The sequence below is a fragment of the Onychomys torridus genome, chromosome 10 (genome assembly GCF_903995425.1).
Source record: "Onychomys torridus chromosome 10, mOncTor1.1, whole genome shotgun sequence".
NCBI classification, from domain to species: Eukaryota; Metazoa; Chordata; class Mammalia; order Rodentia; family Cricetidae; genus Onychomys; species Onychomys torridus.
Genome location: NC_050452.1, coordinates 72,203,872 through 72,222,819, shown reverse-complemented (window position 1 = coordinate 72,222,819; position 18,948 = coordinate 72,203,872). Strand labels below are relative to the sequence as shown.

Genomic DNA, 18,948 nt, shown 5'->3' with positions numbered 1-18,948 from the left:
TTCACCATTTTCTATCTGTCCCACGAGGCCGGTACTGAGTTCCAGCGTCCCCAGCTCATCTGTACGACTGTTCCTGATTAGCCTCAGTGAGCCACATCATGTCCTCACTCTTCAGCACCCACTTAACCAAGTCTGTTTATCCAACAGGACCATGCTGACCCCGATGTCACATCACCCACCCTGAGTTTTCTGGTTCAGGAGGACAGAGTGGCTCATGGCAATCACCTACTGATAGTTTCTGTAGTGTGGGCTGTTCCGTGTCTGACACACACATTCTGACTAACTTGTCTTCAGAACTTCCATAATGGTTGATATTGAATCAATATCAACCTTTTTCTAATGTGAGACATTTGTAACTATGAACGTCACACAATGCCGCTTCAGGTGAATGTTTCCATGGATTTCCCCATTTTCAAGTCTAAGTAGCTCCCATTGGCCATCAAGATTTCTCCAGGCCTTACTCTGTAGTGCTTTAAAGTTTATAAATGTGTTGGGTATCTAAAAAGTATCATCTCCAGATTGATTCCCAACCTTGCATTGAGTTCTGTGACATTTCCTGAGATCTCCAGTACAATTCCTTTTTCAGGCCATTTCTAGAACTCTCTCATATACACAACATTCTCACACCTGCAAACAGTCTTTCGTGAACCCATTGGATCAAGCTTAATTGCATCATTAAATCTCTTACATCCCCAAATTTTTTAACTTTGTTTTTGAGACAGGACCCTGTTTGGTAGCCTAGGCTAGCCTGCAATTTATCATACAGCCTAGGCTGTCTCAGAACTCAGTCCTCCCATCAGCCTCCTGAGTGCAGGAATTGTGGGTGTGAACCCATAGCAAGCTCTTCAAATCTTTTTCCTTGACCAGTTTCTAAGTGCGATACATTAAAACTTCCTCTTAAAATGATGAGATTGTGTTTGTTTTAAAGCACCAGGATGTGTGTGTGTGTGTGTGTATTTGGAGAAATATCTATTATATTCCTAAATGTATAGATATTATGTATATATGGATGCGCACACAATGTTAGCTACAGCAGAGAATTTTGTTAGAACTCTGAAAAATACTACTTCTAAAAGTCCATTACCAGTTGTTGGGCTTAGTTCACTGAAGGGAACAGTATACAGCCATCAAGAAGCATGAAGTTGGTCTCTGTTAATGTAGGGGGAGGGCCATGCTGTGGGATGTGTGATTCGTGGTAGAGTTTGTGACTGTGACACTATTTTTATGGACAGAAGAAAATCCCGATTTGTGAAAATACATGAGTTTGGGTTTGAACTGAGGTGGTTGTTGACACTAGTTCCTCCAGGGAAGTGGCTGGAGGAATTGAGAGGCGGCTCTGACTCTGTCTTTGCAGGAACTGTTCTGCTTTGGCTGTTTAAGTGGGTCTAGGAAGAAAGTGAGGCAAACAGGGAAATTCCTTAAAAGGCTCCAGTTGGGCAGTGACACAATTTGAATGTTTTTAGGAGTTTTGCTGTGTGGTGAATAAAGAATTAGAGGAAAGCAAGAGAGAGTTGGTTTCTGGTCCGGAGGCTGCTGTGGTTAGCTTAGCTGGAGAGAGGATGGCTCCCGGGCAGTGGGTAACAGCAGGAATAAGTTCATCATTTCAAAGTGGTATTCTCGAGGTGAACGACACCTAGGTTTAGCAAGTTAGGGTGTGGTGTTGGGAAGGGTCCAGCTATATCCTAGTTTCTGCCTTGGGCAACCGGAAGAAGCTAGTGGCAGACAGAGTGAGTACCAGAAGTAGCTTCGACATCTGGGGAGATGGAAAGAGTGGAGCCTAATGCACATGATCCCCTGACTCTCGGGAGGAATACAGAAGGCCAAGAAATGAACTCTGGACACAGCCCCTCCACCCCCTCATCTTCCTCATCGGTCTCTGGCAGCAGATGTACTCAGAGCTGTGTCAGCCCAACAGGAGAATTTAGTGACGACCAAGACAGACATAAATTAATAATTGATATATATATATCTCTTTATTATGCACAGATAAAAGAATTAAAACTGTGGTTATCAAAACTATACCTCTAAGCAAGGTCACAAAGACGCTGACTCACAGAACAGGAAAGGTTACAGCAGGGGTGTTCAAACTGGCCACAGGGATTTTCAGGGTACGCTCTTACCCTCATAGATGAAAAACAGCAACAATTTCAGGCTCATTCAGGAAAAACCAGAATAGAGGAGTATTGTACTTGGAAACTGATAATAGTCCTTCCTAGAAAAATATCTGTCAGTTTTATGAATGAACCCCCCGAATAAAACAAACAGGGTTAAAAACAAAAGTTTGCATACACGACTCATCCGACAAAATGTGCTCTGTTAACACAACCAGCAGTACACTCACCATTCAAACCATGAGGTAGTTACGGTACAAAAAGGAGGGCGCGCGCCTGCGCGCCCCACACACGCAGGCATGCCTGCCGAGAACACACGCAGGAAATGGATTTACAATCTCATTACCAGACAAGCAAGAGACCATTTTGTGTTTAGGAAAAAACCTGCTATAGGACCAGCTCAGGCAGGAAAAAAACCCTCCAACCTTTGAAAATGCAGCCTTAACAGCTGGCGAACACAACATGAAGAGCTGCAGGGCATTGCACAGGTAGTCGCCGTGGACTTGAGCAGTCCAGCATGGCCTCTGATCAGGGTGTGGTTCCCCAGAAACAACACAAGACTTTGCAGAATAGTTATCAAAGTAAAGCTTGCACTTTGTATCAAATCTGTGAAGGGCAAAGCAGTCAGCAACACTGTAACGACAGGCTGAGGAGGAGACCCCAGCTTACACTTCGGATATACGTAATACATTCTCCAATACGGAATCAGGTTTCTTGAGCTGAGTTATAATACTTCTGATAATGACATCCAAGGAAATAAAAGGCGATTTTTTTCTTTCTCCTAAAAATCTTTTCATTTGCAACATATAAATTTGTAAGTTAATTTAAGATTATAAAATCATTGGCAATGTAGTATCTCTCTCAAATATACATTTAAATATATTACAAATTTAACTCCATCCATCTAGGAAACGAAACTTTTTAATACCTTCCCATAGCTAATTTTCTTTTTTAACAAGATGGGAAAGTATTTTTTTTTTAAAGTAACTGATTAGAAGAATTCACAGTAACTGAAATTAAACATTTCATATGGAGTAACTTAAATTTCTCTAAAACATTTAAATATATCTTTATACAGATTTTTGTAGTAAAATATAGCTATAAGTGTTTTAAAGACTCTAGTCTTCTTTGAAGACATCTTTAAACATTTTTATACATAGAATATACTTAACAATTACATTCTGCTGAAGGTTAGGCAAAGCGCATTACTTTTAAACACAGGTAGCATAATCTAGGTCCTCCACAATGACAACTTCATGTTACAAAACAATGAACTAAAGAAAAGTAGTTCTCTAATCTCATACCATTTGTACTTATATGTGGAAATCTGAAATATTTTCAAAGTATCAATCTGAAGCTGTCAGCCCTGAAGGAATCTGCTTTGGTTCAAATTACCCTAATTTGCTAAAAGCCATCCATCCATCCATCCAGTTAGACTAAGGCTCAGTGGCTGAGAGATTATCCATCTCCACTCATTCGCTGTGTATCTACTGAAGTTTTCATTTATGACGCCCAGGCACGACTGCCTGACTTTCAAGGCAGTGGAGTTTGCTCATGAGCATTTCAGGCTAGAATCTAGCTCGTTCTAATTATGGAATCTTAAGTTTAGAGAAATTCTGGGAAAACATTATTATTTAATTTGCAGTGGGTCTGGCATGGAGAGTCCCCTCTGGGTTCAGTTTTTAGCAAAGAGCGGTCACTGAGCTCTGACTGTTAAAGTGGCATCGTATTATTCTGATGATGGAAGTTCACCTGAACCCCTTTTTTCATGAGATACTTTGAAGTTAGTGCCCTTCTCCTTTTCTCTGCATCCTTAGGGCAGAACTTAGGTCATCAACATCATGATGAACCAAGGCAATCCCTAAGGATCTACCTCCTGGAAGGAGCTGGCTTTTATAAAAGGGTTCATCAGAAAGGCCACTGTGCTCGGAGTCCAGATAATCTACCACACATGACTCATGTTCTGACTCTGGAAGCATAGAACATTTTTCAGGAGGGTGTGGTTATATCTCCAACGTGCAGATGCCACACACTTGTGTTTATATGCCCATACACATGCACACAGCACCTTGAAAATTCCCTCACTTACCAAGGGATCCCACCCCCCTGAAGTTTAAACATTATCAGGACAAAATGTCAGAAACAGGCACAAACCTGTTGTTCCATACTTTGGCCATTTTCTGTTTTTGTATGTCTGTAAGAATAAACAAATTTGGCCTTAAGACACGTAGGGAGTTGACATGTGTGTGCACATGTGGAGGAACAGGAATCAGCATTCATTTTGGCCCAAGAAAGGAATGTTTCCTTGACAAGTGGCAGGGTGTAGCTCCTCCAAGGCTAGCAAGCTAAACAGGGGACCATGTAGGGTGTGGCAGGTCAGAAGTGGGCACCCAGAGATTGATGTAGATCGGATATGGAGGGTACATTTCTTCTATGTTACATCTTAGTTCAGCTAGAGGATCTCTGGCCAGGTCTCCCTGGTTCTACCCTCCGTCTTCCTTCTACTATCTCCTTTACTCTGGGTAAAACTTACGACCCCAAATGATGGGTGTTTGGACAACTGGACAAAGCAGCATTTAAAAAAAAAAAAACCAAAAAACCCTAGCATGTTTCACATTGAAAGCCTCATCCTGTGAGGGGCTGGAGGAAAAGACCACCAGCTTAGCTTTTGTGTGTGACAGATGTCCAGGGGTCACGTTTACGGTGGCCATGATGAGGGGTGGGTACAACAGGCTAGCTGTACACTGAAATTCACTCTCTCTTTACAGGGAACCCAGATCAAGCCTTCCAAGTCTGGACGGGCAGCACTGGCATCAGGCCCTGCCCTGGCGGTGGCAGTGGGCATCCGGCTCTGGCTAGGCTGTACTGCTGCTAGAGCATGGAGTACTCTGAGTGCTGCCGATGCTGTGGGCCGCGCTGCTGTTTTCGGAGGCCGGTGGCGAGGTAGGGACTTGCTGCCTTCTTGCGGTCTCCCCTGCAGTTAATAAAGACATGTTACACACATGCATTCTGGAAAGGAATGTCCCTTTCCCCCCGCTTTCTTTGACATTTTACCTGGTGTGACATTTTAAATAGTGACATTTTCTTAACTATGGGCAGAAGCAGCTAGCTAGCCCAGATTGGCTGGAGGGTCTTGCGTTATACATTTTTTCTGGTTTGCTCTTGTTTGTGTAAGTCAGTTAAGAGTGCTTTCTATCTGGCCAGTTATGGCTAGGATCTGTGGTGGCTGATCATAAATACTCTGGATTCTAGGGCCTACAACTCGTGGGTGACCTTTCTGAACACCAGGAAACCACATAGTCAAGCACAGCCGTCTACAACCATCTAACACATTCATGACCAAGAACCACACAACTGAGTTATACAATTAATCACAAAACGATGTCATAATGGTTTAAGTAGATTTGTAACTGTGTACTGGTCAACCCTTTTTGTGCTAGAGATGGAACCCAGACTTTGCACACACTAGGCATGAGCTCTCTCCCCAGGCCCTTCTCTTCAATGCCTTGTTTAAAACCGGGCTAGTGAGGCTGAGAGTTGGAAAAAGCTTTATGTACCCAGCATGAAACCTCCCTGAGAAACAGGAGTGAGGGCCTGCTATGGGAAACCCTTTGGGGCAAGGCTGCCAGCTAACAGCCTCCTTTTCTGGGGCTTCTGTTGAGTTCAGTGCTTCTATCTCCCAACACATTAAGCATCCCACTTGTCATTACACACCCCACTGCATTACAGCTCAACCCATTCTTTGTGCCCAATGTGCAATGCTCTGGAGAGAGAGGAAAGCTCAGGTCACACACATGGTTTGCATTTAACTGTGTAGGAGGCCCTACAGTCTAGTCTCTTCAGTAAAACCGGCCTCACACACACACAAAACAACAAACAAACAAACAAACCCTCTAGGTAGAGGAAAGTGATAGAGACTCTTAACAAAACATACGCATCAAACTTCTCAAACTTCTCATTTGCAGTCTCCAACCCCCACCAACGTGAGAAGCCCCCAGCAGCCCAGTCTGTTTATGAGTTCTTTCCTGTCCTGCTGAAATACAAATCTATCAGCCAGAGATAAGCAACCCTCCCTTCAACTTCCTTAAAACACAACACTGCAGCAGCTAGAACAGGCTCTGACCCCTGAGCCAGCTTGGGAACTAGAGGCCTGTCTTTCCTTCCATTGCCTTCCTGGGGCCCCTCAAAAATCTCTGCCAAAAGAGCCGTTCTGCAAAATGCAGAACCGGCTCAAGCCCCAGGTCAGGTTTCAGTTTTCCCTGACACCCGTTTTATGAACCTCAGCTCCATGGACCTCTGCATCCACCTCAGAGCACTTGAGGCTGTTGCTTGTGCATTTGGTCCTTGCCCTTCCTCTAATTAGTTTTTCTTCTGGGACTGGAGGGATGGAGAAAGGAAAGGGTCAGCATTCCCGAGCAGCAGGCGACACTGTTGTAATGTTCCTCTTTCCTGGAGTATTTTGTATCTTCTCCAGCACTGCCCCTTCAAGTGTGTATGTAATCAAGGTTAGGAAGCTTGCTCCAAGAGTAGTATCATTTTTGCCAAAAACTTACTTTCTTCAAAATTGGAGATTATTTCTAGAAAACTAATGCAATCTTTTTGTCTTTCCTGCTCCTCCCTCCCCTCCCCTTCCCTTTTTCCCTTCCATGTTTTCCTTTTTCAGTGCTCGGGTTTGAACTCAGAGCCTTGTCAGTGAAAGGCACGTACGTGTTCTGCCCCTGAGCTATAGTCCCATATACTTCCAGCCCTTAACTATTCTGATGTGTACACACACACACACACACACACACACACACACACACACACACACATGAACACACAACCCTTAACAACTCACGTGTTAATCCATTCTCAGTTGGATCCTCATGTTACCCATTAGAAGGTTAAGGTGGGCATACAAACCCATCTCTCTCTCTCTCTCTCTCTCTCTCTCTCTCTCATCCATCCATCCATCCATCCATCCATCCATCCATCCATCCATCCATCGCTGGAGCTGAAGCCAAGGCCTTGGACTTAGCTATAAGTAAGCACTGTATTACTGGATTAAATCTCTAACCCCTGAACCTCGTAAAAGGTCTCCCCATTTAAATCAAGGGTACACTGGTCTAAGAGGAGGTTTCTTGTCATCCCTTTGGGCTCTGCTGGCCTTGTGAACCTGGTCTCTAGTAGCTGAAGCAGGACATCTTGCTCATCTAGTGGCATGTTCACATTTATTTCTTCCAGAACAGGACAAATGCTTGATGATTCATGTTCAGGAAAAATGTCACTGTGTCCTGCCCAGGAGGTTCAAATATCTGCTTCCTAGTATCTGTTTGCCAAATATAATTTGTTGCTGGGTTAGTTTATTTTAATCAGTGCCCATTAAACAGAGATCTTGTAACTTAGAGTGTCTCGGAAACTCTTGTCTTGGTAATGTAAATGCTTCCCAAAGTAAAACCCCAGAGAGAGAATAAAAGAGCCCTATACTTAAGAGTGTAGGGTCTGCCCCGAGGTGGGTGAGTGACACTAACCTGATACTCCAATCACTTCAGTTCAAGGCACTGTTCACCAGAGAGAATCTGTTAGGGAACCCCTCCCCAGATCCTGGAGCAGGCTGGCTATCTGGATTAGAGGAATCTGTGAGCTCTGACATTGAGTGAAAGACGCTTCTCAATATATAAGGTTTAGTGCGATCAAGGAAGATATGCAAGGTCAACCTCTGGTGCGCGCGCGTGCGCGCACACACACACACACACACACACACACACACACACATACACACTCACGCCCCTCTCTCTCTCACACACACACACACTCTCTCTCTCACACACACAAACACTCACTCTCACACACTCATACTAATCTTAAGACTAGGAAGAGAACCCTTCCACAGACTAGCTCATCTGCCCTGCAGCTGTTTTTACATGTAAAACCTACTATGTCTCCCATATCTAAATTTTATTTTTTCCTCTGGTAAATTAGGAAAAGCTTCCCCTCCCCTTTTCTTGTGAGAGGGAGGGAGCATTGTAAGAAAACTCCTCACACTTCTGTTCCCACTGCCAGCACGTTTCCCAGGAGTCCTTGGGCTTCCTACTTTCCACCACAGTGTCACAAGTATCCTGTTTCTCTAAAGCCTCCCTTGGGTGACAGGTACAGCCAGGCATCATGTGGAGGAGGTAGGCCGGGAGGACCCTTCTGGCTAAGCAGAGTAGGCTCAGTGAAATGTTCTAGGATGGCTTGCTCCTCACACAACAAACTTAGCCATCAGAACCTATGTGTTCAGTCTTTGTGCTTCTAAAATCTCAAACCACATTGGGGGTGGGAGGAGAGAGTCAGGAGGAGGGGCCTTTGGAGCCTGGAGCACTCTAGACCAGGGGTGGGGGTGGGGTAGACAGATGGAAGATGAGAAAGCAAGGACTAATCCCACTGTCTCACATCCTAGCCTGTGGCTGGGCCTGGGTGATGCCGAGGATGTTTTAAGAAAAAGGAAAACATATTTCCCAAAGGACAATGGCTTTTATTTCTGTAGCTTGGCACATTATTGTCCAGATCTTTACAGTTGGATTTTTTTTTTTTAAGTCATGAGTATGTATGTGTTACTACATAGCAATGCATGCATGCCCATGTGTGTTCAGGTGTGCACAGAGGCCGGAAGAAGAGGTTGGCTACCCTGGAGCTGGAATTACAAGCAGTAGTGAACTGCCTGCCGTGGCAAACTTGAATCTTCTTCAAGACTGAGCCTCTCCAGCCCTCACTCAGTGGATTCTTATCTCTAAATCTTCTCTCACAGTGTCCAGGAAGACATGAGAGATGTGACTAACGCTGAGGAAAGGTAACAGGAATCTAGGTTACTGAGCCCCAAGAGGACTGTGCAGGTGTCCTGGGCACCATTCCAGGGAGCAGAATCGGCTGTTCTTTATCTCCCTGGAGGCAAGGGTGTAAGGAAATGAGGTTGTAGGTTATGAGGATTGGTTTGGAACGGATGGAAATTATAAGACCTCTTTCCTGAGAGATAGTTAAGCAGGGGGGCTGGGAGAAAGATTTTCCTTCAAGCCCATGTGTCAGGTGCAGTTCTTCAGCAACTGGTATTGTTGTTGTGTTTTGTTATTTTCATACACTAACTGCAAGTGGTCATGGGCCTCTAAGGAAGGCAAGCTAGGCTACCTTCAGTTTAGAGAGCGTTCAGTCACTTCTTACCTTTCCTAGAACCTGATCCTTCCCATGACGGGGGGTGGGGGGGGTGGGGGGGTGAGGGGTAGGGTGGAGGGGGCAGTGGGGGTGTAGGTTAGTTGTTGCCATGAGTTCTGATGAAAAGACACACTACTGTAAGGCAGGAATTAAAGGTTTTCCAAATACTCTGCCTGTTGTTTCCTGTCTTTATTCCTAGCTATAGCCAACCTGCTACCAGCTGCACTTTGGTTTTCTGCTTCTTTCATTAACTTGACTTTGTGATGAACGGAATGTTCTCTGAGTCTGGCAATAAGAGAGGTAGGAGGGAGTGGGAGAGGGCGGGGAGCCTGGTGGAGGAAGACAGCCACCTTTCTGGATCTTCCTGCCTCTTCCACCATGATTACGCATTTTTGCAGTGCTGGGGATCAGACCCCGGGCTTCCTGCTTGTTAAGTGGGCACTCTACCAACTGAGCTACATCCCCAGACCCCACCTATGTGCCTTTACAAGTCCTACATGTGGTTTATTGTTAGCAAATCAGACTTAAAACTCTCTAGTCTGTTTTGCTGCCAGGCTTGTCACTGAGACAATGCTGGGAGACGACTACTTCACGAGTTCCTGGAGGTGAGATGCTGGAACAAGAAAAACAGATAAAAAGCTTCTCCAGTGCCGACGTTTATAAAATGTCAGCATCTCAGGCCGCTCCCAGGTGTGAGCAGAAAATGATCTATGAGCAGGAGCACTGTGTTTCACAGAGCAAATGAGGATGCAGAGGCTCTGGCCCAGGACTGCCTGCTCCAATCCCTCAAGCTTCCACTCAGCCATCCTCCACCGAACACACCATGCGTTCTAAGAACAGAAGCCAAGCACGCATCCCAAAGCCCACTGAGTCAGGAAAGAGCTTCAGTTGGGAGACTTTGCAGATGTCCATGTTTTTAGAGGTTTGGAGTTTCAGTGAAGGCCCCACCCCCACCCCACTACCATGAAAAGGAGGTCACCAAGCTAAATGAAGGCTTGATCACAGTGGAAAGCAAGAGAGCAAGTGAGCCCCAGGGTCAGAAAGATGGAGCTGGGGCTGTGAGGACGGCAGGAACCCCCTCTCTTCACAGAAAAGCCTCTCCCGTTCTTCTCGTAATAGCCAAACAAAATAGAGGGTTAGGACAACTGCCTCCCACTTTCCTGTGTCCGTCCCTGTGCCTCCCCCATGGATGATCCCCTCCTGCTCCTGAAAGTCACGCTGCTTCCTGCTGGGGAGCCTCACCTTCCTGACAAACTCACTAAGCTGTTGCTGTCCCCAGCTTGGCCTCTGCTGGGATCTGGGTTTCCACCAGAACCACTGTTGGGGCTAGTTTGCTCTTCCTTCTTATAAACGTGATTTCCCCGAGAGAGCTGGGGCTCTGTGGGTCACTAGCACTGCACCAGTGTCCAGATCAGCACTTGGCATTTACTCACAGCCAAGAGTGTCACTGCACGAGTGACAGAGGCAGAGATTAGCATATGCTAATCAGAGACAAACAAACAAACACGTGAATAAGCTTAGTATCTAAAAAGAAGCACAAGGTTGAAAGCGTTGGAGCCCAGGTCCTCGGAGCATGTAACACAGAACGGGCAGAAGAAAGCAGACTGAAAATGTAGACCACCACCAGCTCTCATGTCAGTACTCTGGCTCATTTCCCCTGTGCAGAGAAGAAGCTGACCAGTCATTCCCAAGGACTCCCTTTAAAAAACAGGTTAATATACATATCAACAAACCCCACTATGGGTAAGACTTGGCCAAGAGGCAGCTGAAGATCGGGCTTTGTAGGCACACATAGACTCGTACCCCTCCTTAAATCTTACCAGGATGACAGAAAAGAGAGGGGGCTCTTAAAAAGCAGAATCCCAGAAACCAAGACCACAGCGACAAAACACTGGGGGCTGCTGGGGAACTGGGGGACTCGGAGCTGACAAAAGAGCCCAAGCCTTGGCCACTAGTGGCAAAGGCTGAAAAACAGTTAATTCATGTCACAGCGGCTTCAAAAGCCCAGGCAATAGAGACATCGAACACTGAAGGAGTTGCTCAGGGCCCGAACACAGTGGAGCAGACTGTTGTACTGGAGCCATACTGAGCTCCCTCTGTCCTTCTGCTCAGCCTCATCCGGGGGGAGGATCATGCACCCCGTAAAGGGGTGAATCTGAGGGTACCAGAAATGCCCAATCCCAGACACAGCTGAGAGCGAGGTGCCATCCCTCGAGGGACGGGCTAAGTGGACATCTACACGATTTGAGCTCTGCTGACATCAGTGCTCAGCCTCATGGCTGCTGAAGCCGACTGGCCTTGGTCCTCTAGAGACAGCCCACGTTTGTTTCCTCCAGAACACGATATGTATTTGATTGTCTATATTCAGGAAAAGTGTCAGTACTGTGCCCTGCCCAGGAAGTTTGAGTATTTCTTTTCCCAGGGTTGCTATGTCAGCTCAATTTTATTAATACCCATTAAAAAAAAAAAAAAAAAAAAAGGTTTGGAAACAGCAAGACCTATACCCTGCAGGTGGAAACAGGAAGGCCTGCTTCATGGAAACCTGATGAGTCAGGAGGAAAGATGCAGGGAGGTGACATGGCCAGAACCTCCATATTCTTAACTGCTCCTGTATTGTTTTCAGATGGATGATGCAGGCATGAGGCGTGAGCAAGGAAACTCATAGTTCTTGGAATTTAAACACTTAAAGGTAGTGTATAGGTAACTGAAAGACAGAGATGAGGAAGCACAGAGGACTAGTTAAAGAGGTTCATCTTTCAAATAAAATGTTTTCTGTAATGAGAGAAGACAGGAAACAGGGGCAAGGAAGAAGAGAGACAAGAAAGAATGAATAAGTGATCAGGTAAGGTGACACTCACCAGTCACCTTAGTACTTAGGAGTCTGAGACAGGATGATGGCAAATTTGAGGCCTGTTTGGGCCACACAGTGAGTTCAAGGCCAACCTATTCTACACTGAGATATCCTGTATTCCACCCCCACCCCCCGCCCCAAGAAACAAGAAAGAAAGAAAGGAAGGGATGGAGAGAAGGAAGAATGGAATGAAGGACACGAATTCCTAGGCTGGGACCCCAATAAATTCCCAGCACCAAGTGTGAAAACCCATCTAAATCAAGGGACGTTATTATAAAGATGATTCCAGGAAGGTACAGCAGATCTCACAGGGAGAGAGTCAGAAATCTAAAGCCAAATGGCCTCAAATCCTCAGCAGCAATCTTTAGAGCTAGAAGAAAATGAGCATTTTCAAAAGTCCAATGGGGTTGTTTATGACCTAATAGTTTGTACCATGCTCTTCTATCAAGTGAGGATATTTCAGACTCACAACATAAAGCAAACATGTATTTCCCATGTCCCCTTTAAGCCAAGAAGGAGGAAGGCTTGGAATAAATGGCATAAGACATTAAATAGGTCCAGCTGTCTTACAAATTGTCTTATTTTAAGAGGGGTGGGGAAAGGGAGCGCATGTGTACGAGTGAGTTGCTGCTGGACATAGGTGCTGGGAACCAAACCCAGGTTCTCTGAAGGAACAGCCAGCACTCCTAAATGCTGAGCCATTTCTAGCTATCTTCTTGAGGAAGAAAATGGATGGCAGGCATTGATGTCTTAAGAGATCATAACAGCTGGCAGTCAGTAGACAAACTGATGATAAACGTCCAAAAAACTAAACTAATGTGGATGGGACAGAGATAGGCAAGGAAATGCTACTGATCTTTGGAAAAACTAAAACACAGACAGGAGAAAGAACAGAGCTAGCATGCTAAATGGCTAAATTGAGATTAGTATGTGGGTAGTCATAATCACAGAAACAGTGCGTCTTGATCTAAAATTTCAGTGTGATTTAAAAAAAAGGAAACTGCTGTGGAATGTCTTTATGTTGTGTTAATTGGTTGGCAAATAAAGCTATTTGGCCAATGGAGAGGCGGAATAAGGTTAGGGGGTACATTCCAACTGGAGAGAGAGGAAGAGGAAAGAGGTGGAGGAGATGTCATCCTGCTGTCCAGGGAGCAGCATGTTATGGCACACAGGTAAAGCCACAGAACACATGACGACATATAGATTAATAGAAATGGACTGAGTTTAGTTATAAGAGCTAGCTAGCAAGAAGCTTGAGCCTAGGCCATGGCCATAAAGTTCATAATTAATATAAGCCCCTGTATGTTTATTTGGGTCTGGGTGGCTGTGGGACCACACAGGACACAGGAAAACTTCCAGCTACAGAAAATGGATGCATAATTGGGGCATCCAGGTAAAGTAGAAATAAACTCTCATTTTCTGCAGTAGGATGCTGACAGAGACGATCCAGTGGTCTACTTATGTTATTGAGAGATGTTAGTTTATATCCCAAAGAATCAGACTAGAGTTAAAAAAAAAAAATGTTACTTCAGAGAAGGAAAGAGAGTGAGGTAGTAAGGCGTCTAGTGTTGCGGTAAGTTTGCAGAACTAGGTCTGGTGTCACACTGCACACGGACTATTTTCACGAGGCTAAAAATGTTTTCTACAAAACAAACATAAGAGCTTTGGTCCTCTAGGAAACAACAGCTACAAACACACCTATGACTGTGGGATGCGCATCATCAGAGATGAGAAATGTTGGACTAGAACTATGCCTACCCCCAACCACCCTTTCCTCTCTCATGTCTAAACATGGCACAGAGTTTTTAAATGGGCTCCTCTAAACAGAATCAGTGGAACCCGAAAGAGGCATCTCACTCTGTCCAGAGTTGTTATACAACAGTGGGAACCCTACCTTTTTTAGACCAAAAATGATTCCAGAAACAGAAAGAGTCACAGTTCAAGTCTGTGACTCGGTTTATGCTGTGAAAAAGCTGAAAAACATGAGCAGAGGGGAGTCGTCCAAATGAAGGGTTGTTTTGGACATAAAGGTAGATGCAGCCTGAACCCCCAAATAGACCATATAAGGTCTGAGTTCCACAGTTGAGCTTATTGTGGAAATTAAAACGGACTGAGTCAGTGTTTGGATGCCCATCGCTGCTTGTTGGTCACAGCATTCTGACCATCCCTGTTCATCTAAACTTGCTGCTGGCTGACCCACGTCAGAAATGTACTGGGTTCTGAACTGAGCTCTCTTTGTGTTTGTATAGCACTGAGATTAATTATGAGCTGTGCATAAAATGAACTGGAGGCCACAACTTCAACTGAAGAGAAATTCTGGAGTGGTATTGTAAGCAATGTCAACAGAGTTTAAGCCCAAAGGACAGTTTCTGTAGGCCTTTTGGTTTTTGAGTTGGCATAAACATAAACTGTTTTCTGGAAGGGCTTTGTGTTTGTCTTTAATCTATGTGCAAACTTTAATTTTGTATTAACAATACTTTAAGCTCCCCTTGAAGGCTTTTGTTTGGATGAAAGGGGGTCAGGAATAACCACCTCCAAGTTCCTTGAGGATCAGGACATAATATAATCAAGCTTTGCTCTCTATTGGCTTGATGCTTGGCTGTGGACAAATCTGGAATTGCCAGAGGGATCTCAGTGGGATGTGCTTCCATAGTGAGTACCATTTCCTAGTCCTATATTACACTCTTGGGCTCCTAACTGGAGATGGACCATGTGGGTTTCAAGATCAGCTCTAAGACTGAAGCCAGTCAGTGGCTGATCAGACACATGGAAAACATCTGTGGGTAACCAGCCCCACATAAAATCCTCAGGGCCACAGCCTTCTTGGAGTACTTCCAAGTTCATTCCCAGTAGACAACACAGGGTGCCAAGTGCCCTGGAACCTCCCCTGTGCAGGAGGTTGGAAAAAGTTGCACAGAACTATTAGTTTGAGATCTAAACATGTCAGTATTGCTGTGATAATATTATTTACTCCAAAACTCAACTCTGCTAAAAGCTGTCCCTTTGGGTTTTTCCCCTCCTGAACTTTCACATGGAGGAAAACTCTTCAAATGATTCACAGGCATTTATATAACACTCAGAACCATCCCACTTAGGGCTTCGTTTTCTCTGACATGAAACACATTTCACTCAAAGGTTGTGGGTTGGGAACAACAAACAACGTTTGAGGACTCAATGCTTCATTCTTAAACACTCAGTTCTTGCCACGAGGCTGACTCTGGAAGGCTTGTTTTCCTTTGTGGCGTAATCTAGAACACCTCCATCAAGGGGTATGGAATTGAAGTGAACATTCTGGTGGACAGAGCCAGACATTTTAACTAACAGAAGGGCTCTGTCACATATTTTCTCACCAGTTTTAGGCTTTGTCTCGTGACTATCAGAAAACACAGGGGCTGGGGACATGGCTCAGGGGAGAAGCTGCCTGGTAAGGTTGGTGACTAATTGTAATCTTAGCACTTGGGAGGCAAGGACAGGATCACTGACCGGGGCAAGGTGGTTAGCTAAACCAGCACTATTGGCAACTCTGAATTCACCAAAAGGCCATGCCTCAATATATAAAGTGAATCTTGGGAAACCACCCAAAGTCAGCTTTGGTCCTCCACATATGAACTAACTAACTAACTAACTAACTAACTAACTAACTAACTAACTCTCTCTCTCTCTCTCTCTCTCTCTCTCTTTCTCACACACACACACACACACACACACTCACTCACTCACTCACACTCATGAAGACATTTACACACACATGCACATACGAGAAGAAAATTTAAAGATATGATGATGCCCAAGGCTCCCTTCAGTACGTCTCTTCCCTTCAAATTAGTCATCCTTCTGGTGAGGCTAGATGAATTACTCGAGCTGAGGAAAAGGACTGTGGGACTCAGTGGGTCCCTGGAGACTGAGTGAGGGTCAAGTTTGCTGCAGAACAATCAATTTAGCATGGTTTACCCAGGTTCCCAGTACACACTACAGGTATCCCAGAACAAACATGGCTTTAAAAGGCCTCACATATATGCTGCCCCTTCCTGATCTGTAGGAAAGCTAAGGAAGGACACTAGGAGAGAGCAGAGGGGCTCCTTCTCACTGGGCGAGGGAACCCCTTGTCAGGCCTGCATTCTGTATTGGCTTTCTGAACAGGTTTAACCTTGGGGCTGGCTGGAGGCGAGATGGGTGAGGATAGCTTTACATTTTTTGTTCCATTTTTTTTTTTACGTTTTTCTAGTCATAAAAACATATTTTGAAATTCTAAACTTTGCAAACTTAGGAGGAACTTGTATATCTAAGACGTTATGAGTTAGAGACCGGGGGACGGTGGTTTAGAGTCACTGACAAACGCTGGTGGGCCCGGTTCAATGGCCTGGCATCTGGGGAATAAGCAAGTGGCTTCCCTGCTCACATCCTGGGCAATGCTCAGTTTATTCCAAAGTCTTTTTCTCTGGAGGGAGGTTTTCTAGTTCGTCCTACCCAAACTTCCTCTAAATTCTATGACAACATAGCTTTATTGGAAGCTGAACATTACCAACACTGTAAATGAACTGATATAGGATAGACATCTCTTTTCTAAGCATCACTTAGGCCAAGTTATATATTTAGCTTATTATTTCACCCATCCAACAAAATTGCTGAATGTCTACTATGTGGCAGGTGCCCAGATATGCGCCAGCTGAGAGTAAGCAGCCACACTAACCTGTGTGGGAATAGATGTACCACAAGGCCCCTGTCAGGAGTGCTCCGATCACAAACGCCGCAAACGCAATGCCCATCACGGTTAGCGTGTCCAGACCAATGAAAATCTCTAAAAAGAGGGAAACAGAAACATACACTTTATGTAAGTCAGTCGTACACACTTCAGTTTTATTCTCACTTGACGAGCATGGTTATAAAGCCTGGGCACTGACTAGTAAATTCAGACACTGTAATAAAGGTTGCACTGAACTCTAAATTTGTTAATTGCAAATTTTCTGACAAAGGAAAAGATGGATTGCTTGGGCTTTTAAATATTCTGTTAGCAACTTGTTCTGAGGAAACACAGTTTTAATAAAAAAAAAATCAGTTTTATTTTACTTTATTTGTATGACTCTTTTGCTTGAGTGCATGTATATGCACCACACGTGTGCCTGTGGGATCTCCTATACTAGAACGGGGGTTACAGATAGCTATGAGTCACTGTGTAGGTGCTGGGAATTGAACCTGGGTCCTCTGCAAGAGCAACAAGTGCTCTTAATTATTGAAAATTTTCTCCAGCTCCCCCAAAAGTCATTTTTTAAAATAAGATTTATAAATTTTGTGATACTTTAAATCTGTGGTCTCGTTGTCCTGATCTGAGAACCTAGGTAACTTGCAAATTCACTGGTGCTTAAAAAGATAAAGTAACAGATGTGGTGGGGCATGCCCTTAATCCCAGCACTGAGAGACAGGAGCAGACAGATCAATATGAGTTCAAGGCCAGCCTGGCCTACATAGTGAATTTCCAGCCAATTATGGGGGTGTGGGGGGGGTGAACTTCCATTGTCAAAACCAGACTCATTGCTTCTTGTTCATTGAGTATTTCCAAACAGCGAGGCTCACTCACTACAGACGTCATAGCCTTAGCGTACCCTGCAATGTTTTTGTGAACACTTACAGAATATGAAAGATGAAAGAGAGTGAGGAAAAAGAAAGAGAATGGAATGAATTACTCTTGTGCTGGCTTCACAGTGAGCCCTGTCTTGACCCCGAAGAACCGCCTCGTTATAAACAGCCTGCTGCTGCGCCTCTCCAGCCCCATCTTTCCATGAAGAAAGTTACTTCCCAGTGGGTTGCCATGTCAGTTTTACATTCGGCAAAACATATAAAAGAACTAATTGTTCCTCTGCTTGGCAGAGATTTTTTTTATATTTGCAACTGATTTCAATTCACAGAAATCTGAGATTTCCTCCCATTGAAGAACCATCTTTGAGTTACGACAGTTTGTAAGGAAGTGTTTGGTAAAATAAAGATCTCTGTGTGTATGTATATGTGTAAATTGAAGGCACACACTCTCTCCATGACCTAAACACAATTTCTTTCCACTTCATTCAGAAGCAACACTAGCTGATCATTCTAGAAATGAAATCCCTTTGCTTTGGAACTCACATGACACAAAAGACTCAGTTATATGCAAATGTGACCCCTCAAAGGACTCTTGTTAAGCATCTCCTGATGGAAGAAAGCAAGGACCCTAGCTCCTCCAGGTATATGCCTACTGGTGTGTTCACTTACATTCTGGGAAAATGAGGACAACTCCACCCACCACAGGTAGAGGTAACATAGATGAGTTATTACAACAGATGAGCAGTCCCAGGAAGGAACTAGAAACCAGGAAGAGCCTGGTAGAAGGTAGAGTGACAGACCATCCCCTGTGCTTAGTCTAGTCCATGGGACAGATGCAAAAAGGCAGTGAACCTTCTTATGCCTACAAATGCAAAGATAGATTGATGATAATTTTTTTAGTAAAAACATTCTGAGAATGTTTAGTAAAAACGTAGAGAAATGTCTTTTATGAAAATCAGCCCAATGGGTATGAAGAATGTCTATATGATGTCTGTTTCTGAGTCTGTGATACTCCTATTCCATAATCTTCTGGAAATAAACTACTTAGGACATTAAAGGGGCTTTCTATAAAAGTACTATAAAGAATGACTTGTATCCAACACTCATAGGTGGAGGCAGGTGGATCTCTGAGTTCCAGGCCAGCCTGATCTATATAGAGTGAGTTCCAGGACAGCCAAGGGTACAACAGAGAGAGGGGGGAGGGAGGACAGGAGGGGAGGGGAGGAGAGGAGAGGAGAGGAGAGG

The 18,948-nt window shown here is 44.5% G+C and overlaps 1 protein-coding gene across 1 annotated transcript in view; it reads right to left on the bottom strand.

Annotated features, from left to right (window-relative positions):
* Positions 1 to 1,943: 1,943 nt before the first annotated feature.
* Tgfbr3 (transforming growth factor beta receptor 3) overlaps positions 1,944 to 18,948 on the bottom strand; it is a 183,279-nt gene continuing 166,274 nt past the window's right edge. The window contains exons 16-17 of the mRNA XM_036201220.1: positions 16,820 to 16,927; positions 1,944 to 5,085 (exon numbers count right to left, since the gene is read on the bottom strand). Of these exons, the coding sequence (XP_036057113.1) occupies positions 4,967 to 5,085; positions 16,820 to 16,927 (227 nt within the window). The 3' untranslated portion in view covers positions 1,944 to 4,966. The remainder of the gene's footprint in view (positions 5,086 to 16,819; positions 16,928 to 18,948) is intronic.